At 38.5% G+C, this 19,032-nt stretch overlaps 1 protein-coding gene across 1 annotated transcript in view; it reads left to right on the forward strand.

The window, feature by feature from the left end:
• The window catches only part of SLC39A12 (solute carrier family 39 member 12), a 196,148-nt gene that overhangs the window by 159,941 nt on the left and 17,175 nt on the right, over positions 1 to 19,032 (forward strand). Inside the window, exons 11-12 of the mRNA XM_007936406.1 lie at positions 5,334 to 5,492; positions 7,485 to 7,672. Coding sequence (XP_007934597.1) covers positions 5,334 to 5,492; positions 7,485 to 7,672 — 347 coding nt within the window. The remainder of the gene's footprint in view (positions 1 to 5,333; positions 5,493 to 7,484; positions 7,673 to 19,032) is intronic.

Consider the following 19,032-nt stretch of genomic DNA (forward strand, 5'->3'; position numbering starts at 1 on the left):
AAAGCAAGAGGTCATTAAAAAGACAACAAAAGAAGAGAAGACCAAAATGGATGTCAGAAGAGACTCTGAAACTTGCCCTCGAGCGAAGAGTAGCTAAAGCAAATGGAAGAAATGACAAGATAAAAGAATTGAACCAAAGATTTCAAAGAGCAGCTCGAGAAGACAAAGCCAATTACTCTAATGAAATGTGCAAAGACCTGGAGTTTGAAAACCAAAAGGGAAGAACATGCTCAACATTTCTCAAGCAGAAAGAATTGAGGAAAAAATTTAAGCCTCGAGTTGCAATATTGAGATTCTAAGGGCAAAATATTGAATGATGCAGGGAACATCAAAAGAAGATGGAAAGAATACACAGAGTCACTGTATCAAAAAGAACTGATCTATCTTCATCCATTTCAGGAGGTGGCGTATGATCTAGAACCAATGGTACTGAGGAGGAAGTCGAAGCTGCAATGAAGGAATTGGCGAAGAATGAGCCTCCAAGAATTGACAGAATACCCATTGAGATATTTCAACAAATGGATACTGCACTGGAGGCACTCACTTGGTTATGCCAAGAGATTTGGAAGACAGCTACCTGGCCAACTGTTTGGAAGAGATCCATATTTGTACTCATTCCAAAGAAAGGTGATCCAGTAGAATGTGGAAAATATTGAACAATATCATTAATATCACATGCAAATATAATCTTGCTGAAGATAATTCAAAAATGTTTGCAGCAGTATATTGACAGAGAACTTCCAGAGGTGCAAGCTGGATTCAGAAGAGGATGTGGAACAAGGGATAGCATAGCTGCTGTCAGATAAATCTTGGCTCAAGGCAAAGAATACCAGAAAGATGTTTACTTGTGTTTTATTGACTATGCAAAGACGTTTGATTGAGTGGATCATGACAATTATGGATAACATTGAGAAGAATGGGAATTCCCAAACACTTGATTGTACTTGTGAGGAACTTGTACCTTGCCCAGGAGGCTGTCATTTGAATGGAACAAGGGAACACTACATGGTTTAAAATCAAGAATGGAGTGCATCAGGGTTGTATCCTTTCCTCACACTTATTCAATCTATATGCTGAGCAAATAATTTGAGAAGCTGGACTATATGAAGAAAAATGTGGCATCAGGATTGGAGGAAGAATCATTAACAACTTGAGATATGCTGACGATACAACTTTGCTTGCTAAAAGTGAGGATGACTTGAGGCACTTACTGATGAAGATTGAAGAACACAGTCTGCAGTATGGATTTCATCTTAATATAAAGAAAACAAAAATCCTCACAACTGAATCAATAAGCAGCATCACTATAAATGGAGAGAAGACTGAGGTTGTCAAAGAATTCATGTTGCTTGGTTGTACAATCAATGCCAATGGAAGCAGCAGTCAGGACATTAGATGACACGTAGCACTGGGAAGGTTAGCTCCGAAGTACCTCTTTCAAGTGCTGAGAAGCAAAGACTAAAGTGCGCCTGACACAGGCTATGATATTTCCAGTGGCCTTGTATGCATGTGAGAACTGGTCAATGAATAAGGAAGACCGAGGAAGAGTTGATGCTTTTGAGTTGTGCTGGCAAAGAATGCTGAGAGTACCATGGACTGCTAAAAGAACAGCTCTGTCCTGGAGGAAATGCAGCCAAGATGCTCCTTGGAAGCAAGAATGGCCAGACTTCACCTCACCTACTTTAGTCATGTTGTTAGAGGGGACCATTCCCTGGAGAAGGATGTCATGCTTGGTAGAGTGGAGGGTCGACGAAAGAGGAGGAGGCCTTCAAGGAGATGGATTGACACGATGGCTGTGATGATGGACTCAAGTATAGCAGGGATTGTGGGGCTGGCGCGGGATCGGGCAGTGTTTAGTTCTGCTGTGCTTGGGGTTGCTATGAGTTGGAAACAACTCAACGGCACCTAACAACAATAGTTAATGGCCTGTTCCAATGTCAGCTCCTGGCCTTGTTTTGGCTGAAGATATGGAACTTCTCCATTGCCTCTTGCCACAGATGTAGTCGATCTGATTCCTGTATATTTCATCCGGTGAAATCCACATGTATAGCTGAAATTTATGTTGCTGAAAAAGTTATTTGCAGTAAATAAATCATTGATCTTGCAAAATTCTACCATGTGATCTCCAGCATCATTTCTATCACAGAGGCCACATTTTCCAACTACTGATGATTCTTACTTGTTTCCAACTTTTGCATTCCTATCACCAGTAATAATCTACACATCTTGATTGCATGTTTGGTCAATTTCAGACTACAGATGTTGGTAAAAAATCTTCAATTTCCTCATCTTTGGCTATGGTAGTTGGTGCATAAATTTGAATAATAGCAGTATTTACTGGTCTTTCTTGTAGGTATATGGGTACTATCATATCACTGACAGCATCGTACTTTAAGATAGATCTTGAAACATTTTTTGTGACGATGAATGCCACACTATTCTTCTTCAGTTTGTCATTCCCAACGTAGTAGAGTATGTGGTTATCTGATTCAAAATGGCCAAAACCAGTCCATTTCAGCTCACTAATGCCTAGGATATTGATCTTTATGCATTCCATTTCATTTTTAAAACTTCCACTTTTCCTAGATTCATACATTGTACATTCCATGTTCTGTTTATTAATGGATGCTTGCAGCTGTTTCTTCCCATTTTGATTCATGCTACATCACCAAATGGAGGACCTGAAAGCTTTACTCCATCCACATTATTAAGATTGACTCTACTTTGAGGAGGCAGCCCTTTCCTAGTTTTATTTTAATTGCCTTCATACCTGAGGCCCTCACCTTCTGGCTTTATATCAGACAGTGTTTCAGGGCTATTCATGTAGTTTTCCAGTAATATATCGGACAATGTTTCACTGCGATTCATAAGGTTTTCACTGACCAATTCTTTGAAAAGTAGATGGCCCATTTCTTCTGAGTCTAGTCTGGAAGCTTGGCTGTATCCTATTCACTATGGGTGACTCTGCTGGTATTTGAAATATAGGTGGAATAGCCTCCAGCCTCACAGCAACACACAAGCCACCCCAGTACAATAAACTGACAATCTGGTGGTGGAACTAGATGATAGATACATATGAACTTGGGTAAATGAAGATAAAGGAGAGGTCAGCGCAAAATGAACAAGGCAAAGGAAGACACTGGGAAAAGCACGAGAGTTAAAGGCAAAAGAGGTGAATACTATTATATACACAATCCTTCATTAATAGTAATAACAATAATTTATTACTAGATGCATAGGTAAATATGCTACCTGAACATGTGTGGACAGGTGAATGGGACTACACCCACAAATATATATACGTTTGACAGAAGATTTATATGAGTTATAAATATATCTATGAATATAGTAGACTATACTAAAAAAAAAATTAAAAACTCAGTGCAATTGAGTCAATTCTGACTCATAGCAACCCCCTTTGTGTTTCTGAGGCAGTAAAGCTTTACTGAAGTAGATTGCCCAGTCCTACTTTCGTGGAGTGGCTGTGGATTTAAATCACCAACCTTCTGCTTAACAGTCAAATGCCTTAGGCACTATGCTACCAGAGATCCTCACAGTTGCTCAAAATTTTGAAAACTTCTTAGCCTTAACCAAACACTAGAGGTAATTTTTCTCTGAGTCAGGGGGCTCAGGGCAATAATCTTGGGGGACATCAAAGTCAATTGACACAACATAGTGTACAAAGACAATATTTTACATCGTACTTTGGTGAGTAGTAACTGGGGTCTTAATAGCTTGTGAGAGGCCATCTTAGGTACAACTATTGGTCTCTCCCCATCCCGAGCAAAGAAGAGTGAAGAAAATCAAAGATGCATGGAAACAATTACTCCAAAGGAGTAATGAGCCAAGTCAAGCACAGCCTCTATGACCCTGTGACCAGAACTAGATGCTGTCTGGTTACCACTACTGACTACTCTGAAAGTGATAAGAACAACAGGCCCTAGATAGCGTGGAAAGAGAAAAAGAAAGGAAGGAAAGAGAAAAGAAAGGAAAGAGAAAAAGACCTAGTTTACTGACCTGATAGACTATGTCCCCTTCTTACACTTCTACCCCAGAACTTAACTCTCCCCCTTGGTTCAATTTTCAGCCAAACAAATAGACCTATCTGGTGAACAATAGCACCAGGGGTGTATGCATTAATTAGAACTATCAACCATAAGAAATCAAAAGGGCAGCATTTGCCCAGAGACAAAGTTCAGAAGATAAGGAATAGGAAAGAAGGAACAATAGAAATGAGATACAACAGGAAGTGTTGTTATATTGTGAGGATTGCAATTAATGTCATGAAACACAATATGTATGAATTGTTGAATGGAAAACTAACTGGCACTGTAAACTTTCACCCAAATCATTATAAACCATATTCACAAATGGAATCTTAATGAAGCCCATTATAATCCAAATATTTCATTGACCCTCTCCTAATTAGATAATATGTATTATGTAATAGAATTGCACAGAAACAGAAGTTTTTCCTTATTTTGTTCAACATACCTGGTCTAATACTGAAAGTTATTTCACAGAAATGCAAGAGCATGAAATTATTGTTTCAAAACTAACTTTGGTAACCGAAGAGTTTGGTGGCGGTTCTGTCTGTCACAGTCGTGGTTGGGAGAAAAATAAGGCAGTTAGGGAAGGTCATTAGCATCAATGATTGAAGGAAACAGAATAATCACACAACCCAGAAAGGGTACTGCAGTCAATTGACACTAGGGACAAGCTGACTGAGAGGGAGAATATTTGGAAATTAAGCTCCATTTTAATTATATGCCATGAGGAGTTTCTTAGTTTATCCTATAACTTTTTTTTTTTTTGCAAAAGGCACACATGGAAAGATCCTCATTGGTATTTGGGAGACAGTAATATTTCCATATTCTTCTTTTGGTATATCTGGATCATGTGATAAAATAGCAAATGGTCGTGCATAATTTATCTCATTATTAGTCAGATCACGTAGAAAAGCAGAGACTCTCCATCCAAGCATTTTGGTTATCATGTTTGGATTTTGACTTGTTTTGATTGCTGAAAAAACAAGGTTATGTAATGAGACACAGTGTAAGATTGTCATTGTTGTTGTTATGTGCTGTGGAGTTAGACCCTACCCATAGCAACCTTTCCTTGCATTTCCGAAGCAGTATCACTATGGAAGTAAATTGCCCCATCTTCCTTCTGAGGAGTGGCTGGTGGATTTGAACCGCCAGCCTTCTGGTTAGCAGTCAAGTGCCTTGGGCACTACGCTACCAGAGCTGAAAGGGAATGTTGGTTGTGTCTGAAGAATTCTAGGATGTTTTTAGTGCTCTGTTAATGCTTCTCACCTTCATTTGGTTCTTTAGGCAACACCATTAGCTTGTTAGCAATAATGATACTGGTTGGGGATAGCCTGCACAATTTTGCAGATGGCCTAATGATAGGAGCAGCCTTCTCATCTTCATCTGAGGCGGGAGTGACAACAACAATCGCTATCTTGTGTCATGAAATTCCACATGAAATGGGTAAGTCTGACAGTGGAATGAGTTTCCTACTTGTTGAGAAAAATCATGATTTTTCTAGCTATAGTTATTAGGCTTCTTTTGCAACCATATGATTGAAAGATGAATACTTTCTATTCACAGTTTACTTAAGCCATAAGAGGAAGAGGAGTAGGGAGAAAAATTTCTCTACCTCAGGATAAAATTCAATGAGACCCCCTTACAATATTTCCCAGGGCCAGAAGTGACTTTTTTGTGTGTGTTTCAAAGCATTGTATATGGAGAAAGCCATTCAGAGAAACCTGGTTTGAGAGAAGTTTGGAGAGACCTTTAAAATCTGCATAATAAATGTGGGAAAAACATTAAGAGGGGAACTTTACCCATTAGGTCAACAAACAGACCAATGAGATAAAATAACATTTAAATTAAAACCAAACCATGGCTTCATCAGTCTGATTACACAGTGTTTGAAGCCAAGCATAAAATCGAAATGACAGGCATGGTAGCAGATGCATATATGACTCTTACTCTGGATAATCTTAATAGCCCTGTAATTCAAACTCTGTCTCCTGGGAATTAAGATGGGCTAGAATAGACATTTCTGAAACAGACCTAGAACAGGTCCAGGCTGGCCCAGGCACTCAAACTAGGGAGAGGGCTTTAAGAGCCTCTTTCTTTCTGCTTGTGCTTTTAGGCCCACGGTGCCCCTGGCCTGCCCCCCAGTACTCAGTGCCCATTGACCCATCCTTTGTGGAACAGTTTATCCAAGATCATAATGTGCCTGAAATAGTCTTATGCTCTTGGTTTTACTTACTATAAGAAAGGTGTAATTCCTGATTCTCAGCTAAACCCCACAGTGTAGTGTGGAAAGCCTATGGCAGGCCAGCAAAGATGTTTAAGACTGTTCATAGGAGCAATTATGCAGTGGAACTAGAAAGTGAAGTCTTTTTTGATCTTTAACCTCTCCTCAAAATTTTAAAAACTACAGATTCTATGATTTATTAAGGTCTTAATAAATCTTAAGACCTATTAAGGTCTTTCTTCTTTTGGAGGAAAGATGTGGAGAGTACAATAATTTTCTTATGCTCATCAAGGCAGTAAAATAATTTTATAAAAAATATGCTTTTTCCTAACCAACTTCTGCAATGATTTTAAAATGTTGTATCAAATAGGATTTTTTTTTCTTCCCATACCAGTACCTGCATCATTGTTGTTGTTGTTAATATGTGCCCTTGAGTCAGACCTGACTCATACTGACCCCTCCTTGGGTTTCCAAGGCAGTATCACTACGGAAGTAGATTGCCCAACCTTCCTTCCGAGGAGTGGCTGGTGGGTTTGAACTGCTAGCCTTCTGGTTAGCAGTCAAGTGCCTTAGGCACTACACTACCAGAGCTACCTGCATCAGTAAATAATAAAGCCTATATAATGTTTACTGACTCATCATTTTACCAGGGCAAAAAGATTTAGAAACCCTGGGAAAGAAGTGACTTTATTTTGCATTTATCTAAGCTAAAAATGTCACAGACATCAGGAATGAGACTGTGTCACAGATGTCTCTGTATGTGCTAACTTCAGGAGCAATATAAGAAACAAAACACCAATTACCATCCAGTCAATTCCTACTCATGGTGACCCCATGTGTGTCAGTGTTTAACTGTGTTCCAAAGGGTTTTCAAGTGACTGATTTTTTGGAAGTAGATCACCAATTCTTTTTTCCAAGGTGCCTCTGGGTAAATTCAAATCTCTATCATTTGGCTTAGCAGCTGAGTGTCAATCATTGGTCCCACCCAGAGACACACAAGAAACAAAACAGTTTAAATATATGCCTAATAGTATAATGAGTTAGCTATGAATCTTAGAGAAGTATAGGAAAGTACTTTATTAACCAATCATTCAACTTTACTTACAAAATTTGTTCCAATCACTGAAATTTGAGCTAATCTAATAGTGTATTACTTTACCATTGGCATCACCAATTAAATGTTAATTATATTTTCTTTTCCTCTTAAACTTCAGGTGACTTTGCTGTTCTTTTAAGCTCTGGACTTTCCATTAAGATTGCTATTCTAATGAATTTTATAAGTGCTCTGACTGCATTCCTAGGACTCTACATTGGGCTCTCTGTATCGGCTGATCCATGTGTTCAAAATTGGATCTTAACAGTTACTGCTGGGATGTTCTTATATCTATCTTTAGTGGAGATGGTAAGCTTCATGGCTTTTCTATTTTGTTTGTCTGAACACTGAAATTGTAAACCAGAGAAAAAGCAATAACATAGAAGCATAGATAGGGGAGAAAAGAAGAATATAGTGCATGATATAACAAGACTAAGGAAATACACTTTGTAATCAAAGAAGGTAAGTTGTAGGTAGAGGGAACATAATTTTAGATATAGAAATTTTAACTTTTTTTTTTTAGTGAATTTAAGTAGAATGCACGAGACCTTTAGAATTGTCAAAAAGTGATTGATAGTTCATTCTGTTAGGTTTTGCACTTATATATGATACCTACACTCTGGTAGCATAGTGGCTAAGTCACTTGCCTGCTAACCAGACGGCTGGAGGTTCAAACCCACCAGCCACTCCTCGGAAGGAAGGTTGGGCAATCCTACTTCCGTAGTGATACTGCCTCGGAAACCCAAGGAGGGGTCGCTATGAGTCGGGGCCGACTCGGGGGCACATAACAACAACAACAACAACACTTCCAGCTTAAAAAAAAACACATATATCAAGCATTCTGTTTAACAGCCAGCTGTTTTGTTTATACAATGCAAAGCAGTTTGACTGAACTTGTCATTGAATTAAATAGTCATTTGGCTTAATTAACCAATTACGTTCTAAAGAGAAATGATATCACCTTTAAGTTTTATTGCCAAAGCACTATCATGCTGTATGAAATGAGAGAAAAGGTTATTATAGTATTGGGTCTCCAAAATGACAATGTATATCTCTTAAAGAGGTCCCTGCTGACACTATTAATAACTTAGCCATCATTCTCTAATTTTAGAAAGTAATTGGATCTATGAAATTCCAAAGTTTTTTGCCTATTGAAATTCTGACCTTTGTAAGATAAACCGGTGTTTTTTAAGATCACCCTTTGTTGGACTTGGGAGCTCTGGTGACCTAGTGCCTAAGGCATTTGACTGCTAACCAGAAAGCTGGCAGTTCAAACCCACCAGCCACTCCTCGGAAGGAATGTTGGGCAATCTAATTTTGTAGTGATACTGCCTCAGAAACCCAAGGAAGGGTTGCTATGAGGTGGATCTGACTCCATGGCAGTGAGTTTGGTTTTTGTTTTTCGTCACACTTGTTTATAATTTAGATGTTGCAAGGTGAATGCCATAATGATGATTCTTGTTGGAATAAGGCAAATAAAAATGACAAGCACTAACAAAAGAAATATTTAACATTGAAAATCAATAGAAAAACAATCTGAATGGAAGTAAAATACATTATTACATGTATCATGAAGCAGATGAAAGAAAATAAGCAAACTTGAATGGAATATGTAGAGCAGGCCCACTGGGAGTGATAGAATCCAGCTATTGTCCTGGAAGTGAATAAAAAGAAATGTTTCTAAGGAAAAAAATCTGGGAAGCAGACACCAGTGCTATTACAAATAGAGTAACAGTACATTCATGAAGTAGATTTCAATGAGGGGATTCTCAAAGGCAACAGTACCACATTTTTAAACCCCCAAGTTAATCCTTCTGACTTGCTGGTTGTTTTTCTAAATTCTCATGAGATTCACATAGGGAACATCAACATCAAATGCATTTCCATGTTTACAAATGTTCTTATAGACTGTGTATGATACTCAGAAAAGTTCCTGATCTTGCTGGTAAAGACAGCTGAAAGTAGAGAAAATGCTCCCCTCCTTTCTTAAACCCCATTTTCCAACCCCAGTCAAGGTTACAGAATCCTGAGAGCTTCCAGTTTGAGAAATATGGGTTTCTAGCCTTTCCTGACTTCAAAAGCTCATAGTCTCTAATCATTTAATGATGTGAGCTTTCTTTTATTTAAAATGTCTTTGTATCAGTTGTTGAATTCACTCTTGACCCTTCTGATTTGCATCTTTCTAATTTCTTTTTTCCTCATGCGGCAGTTTTTGTATTCTGTTTTAGCCATGGTCTGGATCTTTCTTCAAGTATGATGGATGTGTATTTATGTAGTCAATCATTTTTATTTGTTTCAAGATCTACTTTCCCAAAGGTAACCTGCAAATATCATCAAGAACCATTTGTCATATAGAACCCTAAGCTACATATGTCATTTTCCCCTCAATGTTTCTCTTCTTGGTCTTGTAAGAAAGTAATGTGACTGATATCTTATGAGATTCCAACCAGCGTAAATCTTGACCTTACTGCAAATTACTGTTGGCCAAAGAAAAGCCAACATCCTGGCAAAAAGACAAGAAAGAAAATACTCGGAGTTTCCTGGGGCTACTTTCTATAATCCAGGTCGCATGCTCTCACGGCCTTCTGAGTAACTTCTAAACAAACATGGCTCTTTCACACAGCAGCAAGTTTAACTGTTGCTGTACCCTGAGACTGCCAAAGAAAATAGGCTTTTGTCATTTAAAGGCAAAAAAATAGGAGGTTTCATGACTCTGTAAAATGGCAAAGAAAATAAATGACAGCGACTAAAGGATAAAGAGGAAGACCTTAATCTACTGACTACTTACTAAACCCTGGAAATTTACCAAGCACCTTCCCAGCTGGGTTAATGTGAAAAGACTAGCTAGATGTTTGCTTTGTTTGTTTGGTTCAAAGAAATTAGGTGTGTTATTTCAAACTCCTAAAAGAAAAAGAATTAGGGGCAACAATGGAGCCATTAGCAATGAGGTCAACAAGGAGAAGTCTTCTCTAGGGAAACTGCCAGAATAAATTCTCCAAAGCAGTATTGCCTTATCCAAGCAGACAAACTTCCAGTCACATTGAATCATTTCTAAAGGAAGTTAAGAATGAATGCAGCTCTGGGTGGCCAGAGGAAATGAATTCTCTGTTATAAAGATCACTGTTTTAGACTGAGTTTTCCTCAAAGCAGAAGTGGAGACAAAGGTTTGCATGAAGGCAATATGTTTAGGAGGTGATCTCAGGGAGCAGGAGTGAAGGGCAGGAGGGAGGCAGAGAAGGAGTAAAAGGCAATATATAATGCATTTTTAGTAGATTGACCATCACCATGGGAGCTTCATCACCTAGGACTTTCTGAGGAGGCTTATGAAATGTGTCTCTGAATGGTTTATCTGGGGAATTAAAAAGGACTTATTCATGGGTGTTGTCCCCATTATTCAAAGCTGGCTCCACACCATTATCCCTTCACACTTCCATGCTTGAGTTCTGAGTGAGTTCCCATGGGTAACCCATATCAGTACATCAAGGAGAAAAATGCAACGTGGGACTGAAGTTCTTAAAAAACACAGTCAAGGTCTTCTTGTAAGTGGTCTATGCAGAATGTGTGGTGTAACAGATGGGCTCAGAGATTATGCAATAGCACACCAGTTGTCATCAACATTTGACTCTGACTCCTGGAGACACCATGTGTGTTAGAGTATAACTGTACTCCATAGGGCTTTCTTTTCTTTCTTTCTTTTTTTTTTAATGCATTTTATTGGAATATAATTTATGTAGAGTGAAATACACAAAACTAAAGTGACATGGGTCTATTTATTTATTTATTTATTCATTCATTCTTTCTTTCTTTATTTACTTATGTATTTTTCTGCAGTGTTCCCTCTCCTGCCCTCCCACCTTTGGCAAGCAACAGAGAAAATTTCCCTCTATGTATCTACCTTTCCTTGACCCTCCACAGTGAACTACTACTATATTTGCTCTTCTGTGATTGACTTATTTCACTCAGCATAATGTCTTCCAAGTTCATCCATATTATGCAGTGTTTTGCAGACTCTACATTATTCTTTAGTGCTGCATAGCATTCCACTATGTGTATGTACCATAATTTGGTACATGCACTCTTCTGCCAGTGGGCATGTAGGTTGTTTCCATCTTTTTGCTATTGTAGTGCTGCAATGAACATGAGTGTGCATATATCTGTTCCTGTCCTGGCTCTCACCTCTCTTCGATATATAACTAGTAATGGGATTGCTGGGTCAAATGATATCTCCAATTCCAGCTTTCTAAGGAATTGCCATATTGCTTTCCACAGTGGTTGTATCACTTCATAGTCCCACCAGCAGTATATGAGAGTCCCAATCTCTCCACATCCCTGCCAGCATTTGTTATTTTCTGTCTCGTTGAACCTTGCCATCAGTGCTGGGGTGAGGTGGTATCTCATTGTTGTTTTGATTTGCATCTCTAATGGCCAATGATTGTGAGCATCTCTTCATGTGTTGGCTGGCCACCTGAATATCCTCCTTGGTGAAGTGTCTATTCATGTCTTCTGCCCATTTTTCAAATGGGTTGTTAATTCTTTTGGTGTTGAGGCGTTGGAGTTTTCTATAAATCTTAGAGATAAGTGCCTTGCCAGATATGTAATTATCGCAAATATGAATTTGTTGCTGTCCTTTTTGCTTTTTCATGGTGTCTATTTCTTTGTTCCATATAATTTTCTATGCTGAGCTCATTTTGTTTATGAATTGTTATCACTTCCTTCTTTGCTATTCTTTTAGTATTTGCTAAATTTTTGTGCTGGTCCTCTTTTTTATTTTGATGTGAACGTTTATCATTTTTCTTTGAGGCTACCCTGTCAGTTATCATTTTCTTCCCATGTTTAGAACAGTCTGTTCTATCTTGTAGTTGTCTTGACTTTCCTACCATCTAGAAGTTTGGTAACAACAGTTTTTTCCCTCTTTTTGGTTTATAGTTGTCCTCCTTTGTCAATTGATGTCTCTGGTTCCTTGTTTACAATCTTGTAGGCTTATTTACTTTGGATGATTCCATAGGTGGGTTGGTTTCTGGGTTATATCATCATGTGTGTTAATGGTGAGTTGTTGGCTGTTACTGCTTCTCTGTCCAAAGGACTCCCTTTAGTATCTCTTGTAAGGTTGGTCTAGTTTGAACAAATTCCTTTAATTTCTGCTTATCTGGAAATGTCCTAATTTCACCATCATATTTGAGGGACAGTTTTGCTAGGTACATAATTATTGGTTGGAAACTTTTCTCTTTAGGGTTTTATATATACCGTCCCACTGTCTTCTCACCTGCATGGTTTCTGCTGAGAATTCTGAGCTTAGTCTTGTTGGTTGCCTCCATAGGGTTTTCAATGGCTATCATTTTATAAGGCACATTTCATAAGCCTCTTAGAATATCCTGATGAAGCCCCCATGATGGTGGTCATCTTTGGAAGTAGATCATCATGCCTTTCTTTTGAATTACCTCTGGGTGGATTTAAACTGCCAGCCTTTCAGTTGGGAACTAAGCACTTAACCATTTGCACCATGCAGGACCTCCTATTTCTTTTCCAATACCTGTTATTTTCTAGTCAGTTCCAACTCATAATGACCCTGTAAGTCAGAGCAGAACTGCCTCATAGCATTTCTGGGACTGTAAATCACAGGAGCAGACTGCCACATCTTAACCACTTAACTACTGTGTTGCCAGCACTCCTTTATTTCTAACAAACCAGCCCAAAACAAACCTACTGCTGTTGAGTTGATTCTGAATCATAGTGATCCTACAAGACAGAGCAGAAGTGCCCCACAGGGTTTCCAAGGCTGTAAATCTTTACAGAAGCCAACTGCCTCATATTTCTCTGACAGAGTGGCTGGTAGGTTCAAGTTGCTGACCTTGTGGTTAGCAGCCAAAGCTTTAACCACTACTCCACCAGAGCTCATTATATTCTAATAGAAGTATCTAAATATGTAAATTTCCCTCTAAGCTCTGCTTTGACTAAACTCCATGTATTTTGTAATTTTTAAATATGTTTGAACTCTCAGTGTAATTTTTTTCTTTCACACATGCATTACATAGAAGTTATTGCTTAATTTCTAAATATTTCGACTCTTTCTAGGTATCTTTTAGTTACTTATTTTGATCAAAGACCATACTCTGTATTATGTTAGTCTTTGGAAATATTTTGAGGCTTGTTTTATGGCTCAGCTTATGGTCTGTATTGGTGAACAGCCCATGTGCATTTGGAAAATGCATGAATACAGCAGCTATTGGGTGTGGGGTTCTGTAAATGTCATTTAAGTCAGGATGGTTGATAGTGTTGTTTGTATCTTCAGATTCTTTAATGATTTTTTCTCTGTATACTCTGTTAATTATTTAAGGCATAGTATTAAAATATCTACCTGTATTTGTGGATTTACCTACTTCTTCCTTTAGTTCTGTCAAGTTTGCTTCATAGATTTGAAGTTCTGTTATTAGATGCATGCAAATTTAGGTTGGCTATTAGGGAGTTCTGGTAGCATAGTGGCTAAGACACTTGCCTGCTAACCAGACGGCTGGCGGTTCAAACCCACCAGCCACTCCTCGGAAGGATGGTTGGGCAATCCTACTTCCGTAGTGATACTGCCTCGGAAACCCAAGGAGGGGTCGCTATGAGTCGGGGCCGACTCGACGGCACATAACAACAACAACAACAACAACAACATATCTTCTTAATGAACAATAGGTATATCATGCTGAAGGTTCCCTCTTTGCCTTTGGTTAAACTCACTGAAGTCTCCTTTGATGTCAATATAGTCACATCTACTCTACTGCTTACAATTTTTCTTGTAATATCTTTTTCCATCCTTTTACTTTCCACCTATCTGGGAAGAGTAAGTGGTGTACCCTAGATAGAATATTCAAAGTGATACATAACAGAAGTGTCTGATACGATCAGCAACCTCTGTGGTTAATGGATTATTATTCATTTATCTTGCTTATGCACTTTCTCAAAATCTTATTTGTAACTAGATCTATTGTTTTCTGTCTTACTCATAGTCTCACCTTGGCTATAAAGATGTCATAAAATTAGTCCCCTACCTACCAGCAGCTCCTCAGAAGGAAGATTGGGCAATCTACTTCCACAGAGATGTTGTTGTTATTATGTGCCATCAAGTCAGATCCAACTCATAGCAACTCCTCTTTGGGTTTCCAAGGCAATATCACTATGGAAGTAGATTGCCCAATCTTCCTTCCAAGGAGTGGCTGGTGAGTTTGAACTGCCAGCCTTCTGGTTACCTAGTGCTGCTCTGACAGGAAAATACCACAAATGGGATGGCCTTAACAAACAGGAGTTTATTCTCTTACAGTTTGGAGGATTTAAGTCCAAGTTTTAAGTGCCAGGCTCTAGGGCCTGGGTAAAAGCCCCTCAACCTTGGGGTCCAGCTCTGCCTCCTGCTCCTGGCGCACTAGAGCTAGAGGCTTTTCTTCACTCAGACAGCTGCTGGCTGCTGAGGCTGAGAAGCCCAAGGTTGACAAGTAACAAGGCACAGTCCTGATGTTACCAAACCACATGGCAGGCCATTAATTCAAGTTCATTGTAAGTCTCAAGGTCGGCAGAGCATGGCAGGTTGCTGAGCAATGACACGGCTACATGCAGGGTCGAAGCATGACATATGCTAGAGACTATCCCCAAGGCTTCTGCTAATATACAGGAAGCAGGCCACATCCCAAAGGTAGCTTACTCAGCTGCTTGTGGTAGATCACACCATGGAGTTAATTGCCATTCTCATCGTGGGGAATAACTACTACCAGCTGCCCAGCCACTCAACCAGGCCCAGCCAAGTTGATGTACAAATTTAACTACTACAGCAGTCAAGATACCACCTCAGAAACCTGAGGAAAGGTCCCTATGTTGGAATCAACTAGAGGGCAGTGAAGTTTTTTTTTTTTTTTTGTTCCGATGTGTATTATGCTCCCCTACCCAAACCAAAGATGCCCATATCCTAAAGGGGAATTGTGGATATGTTACCTTACATTTCTAAAGGGATTTTGCAAATCTGATTCAAGTTAAAGGAACTTGAGATGAAGATAACCTTGAATTATCTGAAAACCAAAAAAAAAAAAAAAAACCTCACTGCCATCAAGTCAGATCTGACTCAGCGACCCCTCCTTGGGTTTCTAAGGCAGTATCTCTAGGAACTATATTGCCCAGTCTTCCTTCCGAGGAGTGACTGGTAGGTTTGAACCACAAGCCTTCTGGTTATCAGTCAAATGCCATAGGCACTAGGCCACCAGACCTTCACAATCTTCAAAAACTTTCTTCAATCTGTATTTCTGGTTCACTTATTTTCCCATATGAATTATGCCATACTTTTTATCAAGTTCCATCAAGTTGTTCACTGGTATTTTATGGAAACTGTGCTAAGTCTATTAACTAACTTGGGGAACATGGGTCTCATTTTCAATCTTTATAGCTAGGAATGATTTCTAGTCTTATAAATGGTTCTAACTCCAGCACCCAGCCTTGCATCTAATCATCTTACTGTGTTATTAATTCTATTCCTCTTCTCACTACAAAGACATTGGTAGCTCAGTGATCAAACTCTCTCCTTTAAATTATATGAGTCCTTAAAAGTAGAGAATTTTTCCGAGCTGTTGTCAGAGAAAGAGATAATGATAACAGAAAAGGATCAGAGATTCCAGGTTGCTGACATTAGAGAAAGGAGACTTGGTGCAGTGGTTAAATACTCTGCTGCTAACCAAAAGATAGACAGTTTGAACCAACCAGACTCAACAGTCATTGCTATGTTTGAGCCCACTGTGGCAGGCACTGTGTCAATCTGTCTCACTGAAGGTCTTCATCTTTTTCATTGACCCTCTGCTTTACCACACATGATGTCTTTCTCTAGGGACCGGTCCTTCCTAATAATATTTTCAGAGTACATTAGATGAAGTCTTGTCATCCTTGCTTCTATGAAGCGTTCTGGCTGTACTTCTTGTAAGACAGGTTTCCTCTTTCTTCTAGCAGTCCATGGTACATATGTTCAAAATTCTTCACCAATACCATAATACAAATGCATCAATTCTTCTTTGGTCTTCCTTACTCATTATCCAGTTTTCACAGGCATATGAGGAGATGAAAAAGCCTGTGGTTTGGGTCAGGCACACCTTAGTCTTAAAAGTGACATCTTTGCTTTTAACACTTCAAAGAAGCTTTTTGCAGCAGTTTTTCCCAATGCAATTGTGTTGTTTGATTTCTTGACTTCTGATTCCATGAGCATTGTGGATCCAAGTAAAATGAAATTCTCAAGAACTTCATTATTTTCTCCATTTATTGTGTTAAGTGTTTATTGGTCCAAATATGAGGATTTTTTTTTTTTTTTACGTTAAGTTGTAATCCATCCTGAAGGCTATATAGTCTTCGATCTTCATCAAGATCTTCAAGTTTTCTTCATTTTCAGGGAACAAAGCTTTGTCATCTATATATTGCATGTTATTAATGAGACTTCCTTCAATCCTAATGCAGTGTTCTTCTTCATATGATACAGCTTCTCTAATTGCTTGTTCAACATACAGATTGAATAAGTATGGTGAAAGGACACAACCTTGACACACTCCTTTCCGGATTTTGAACCATGAACAACAGCCTCTTGGTCTTTGTACAGGTTCTGCATGTGCACAATTAAGTGATCCAGAATTCCCATTCTTTACAATGTTATCCACAACTAATTATGATCCATGTACTGCAATGTCTTTGGGTAGTCAATAAAACAAAGATAAACATCTTTCTGGTATTCTCTGCTTTCAGCCAAGACCCATCTGACATCAGCAGTGTTATCACTCATTGTACGCCCTCTTCTGAATCCAGCTTGCATTTCTAGCACTTCTCTGTTGATGTACTGCTGCAACCATTTTTAAATTATATACAGCAAAATTTTACTTGCATGTAATATTGTTTATATTTTTCAATACTTTCTGCATTCCTTTGGATCACCTTTCTTTACAATGGGTACAAATATGGGCATCTTCCCATCATTGGGCTTGGTACCTATCTTCCAAATTTCTTGGCATAGAAAAGTGAGCATTTCCAGCATTGTGTTAATTTGTTGAAACATCTCATTTGGTATTCTGTCAATTCCCAGAGACTTGTGCTAACTAGAGGCTGGCAGTTCAAAACCACCAGCCACTCCTTGGAAGGAAGATCTGGCAATCTACTTCCGTAGTGATACTGCCTTGGAAACCCAAGGATGGGTTGCTGTGAGTCAGATCTTACTCGATCGCAGTGAGTTTTTTGTTTTGTTTTTCACCAATGGCTTTAGTCCAACTTGGACTTCTTCCTTTAATAGCATCAGTTCTTGATCATGTGCTACCTCTTGAAATGGTTGAACATCAAGCAATTCTTTTTGGTACAGTGATTTTGTGTATTCCTTCCACCTATCTTCTTTTGATGCTGCTTGTGTTGTTCAATATTTTGCCCATAGAATCCTTCAATTCAAACTCAAGGGTTGAAATATTTCTTTAGTTATTTCAGCTTGAAAAATACTAAGTTAGTTTTCCTTTTCCCCCCTAATTCCTGGTGTTTGCACACTTCGTTATGCTTTGTCTTCTCAAGCCACCCTTTGAAATCTTCAGTTCAGCTCTTCTTCTTCATCATTTCTATTCACTTTAGCAACTCTACGTTCAAGAGCAAATTTCAGAGTCTCTTCTGACATCCATTTTGGTATTTTCTTTCTTACCTGTCTTTTTAATGACCTTTAGCTCTTTTCGTGTATGATTTCCTTAATATCATCCCACAATTCATCTGGTCTTCAGTCATTGGTGTTCAGTACATCAAAGCTACTTTTGAGATGGTCTCTAAATTCAGGTGAGATATGCTCAAGGTCATACTTTGGCTCACATGGACTTGTTTTAATTTTCTTTGGCTTCAATTTTAACTTGCATATGAGCAATTGTTGGTCTATTCTACGGTCAACTCCTGGCCTTGTCATGACTGATGATAATGTCTCTTTCCACAGATGTAGTTGGTTTGATTCTTGTGTATTTCATATGATGAGAGCCACAGGTATAGTCAAGTTTATGTTGTATAAAAAGATATTTACAATTCTATCATATGATCTCCAGCATTGTTCCTATCATGGAGGCCATATTTTCTAATTACCGATCCTTCTTTGTTTCCAACTTTCACATTTCATTCATTAACTATCAATGCATCTTGATTGCGTATTTGATCAATTTAAGGCTGCAAACATTGGTAAAAATCTTCAATTTCTTCATCTTTGGCATTAGCAACTGCTGCATAAATTTGAATAGTAGTCATATTAACTGATCTTCCTTGTAGGCCTATGTATATTATCCTATCACTAACAGTGTTATACTTTAATATAGATCTTGATGTGTTCTTTTTGAAGATGAATTCAATGTCATTCCTCTTCAATTTGTCATTTCTGGCATAATAGACTATATGATTGTCTGATTGAAAATACTAGTCCATTTAAGCTCACTAGTGCTAGGATATCAGTCTTTAAGTGTGCCATTTAATTTTTGGTGACTTCCAATTTTTCTTGATTCATACTTTGTACATTCCATGTGCCATTTATTAGTGGCTATCAGCAGCTATTTCTTCTCATTTTGAGTCAGACCACATCAGCAAATGAAGGTCCCAAAACCTCTACTTTGTAAAGTAGTCCTATTCTCCAGTCGTATTTTGAGGGCCATTTAAAAAAAAAAAAAAAA

The sequence above is a fragment of the Orycteropus afer genome, unplaced genomic scaffold, assembly GCF_000298275.1.
Source record: "Orycteropus afer afer isolate SDZICR_OR568_19922 unplaced genomic scaffold, OryAfe1.0 scaffold00035, whole genome shotgun sequence".
In the NCBI taxonomy this organism is placed as follows: Eukaryota; Metazoa; Chordata; class Mammalia; order Tubulidentata; family Orycteropodidae; genus Orycteropus; species Orycteropus afer.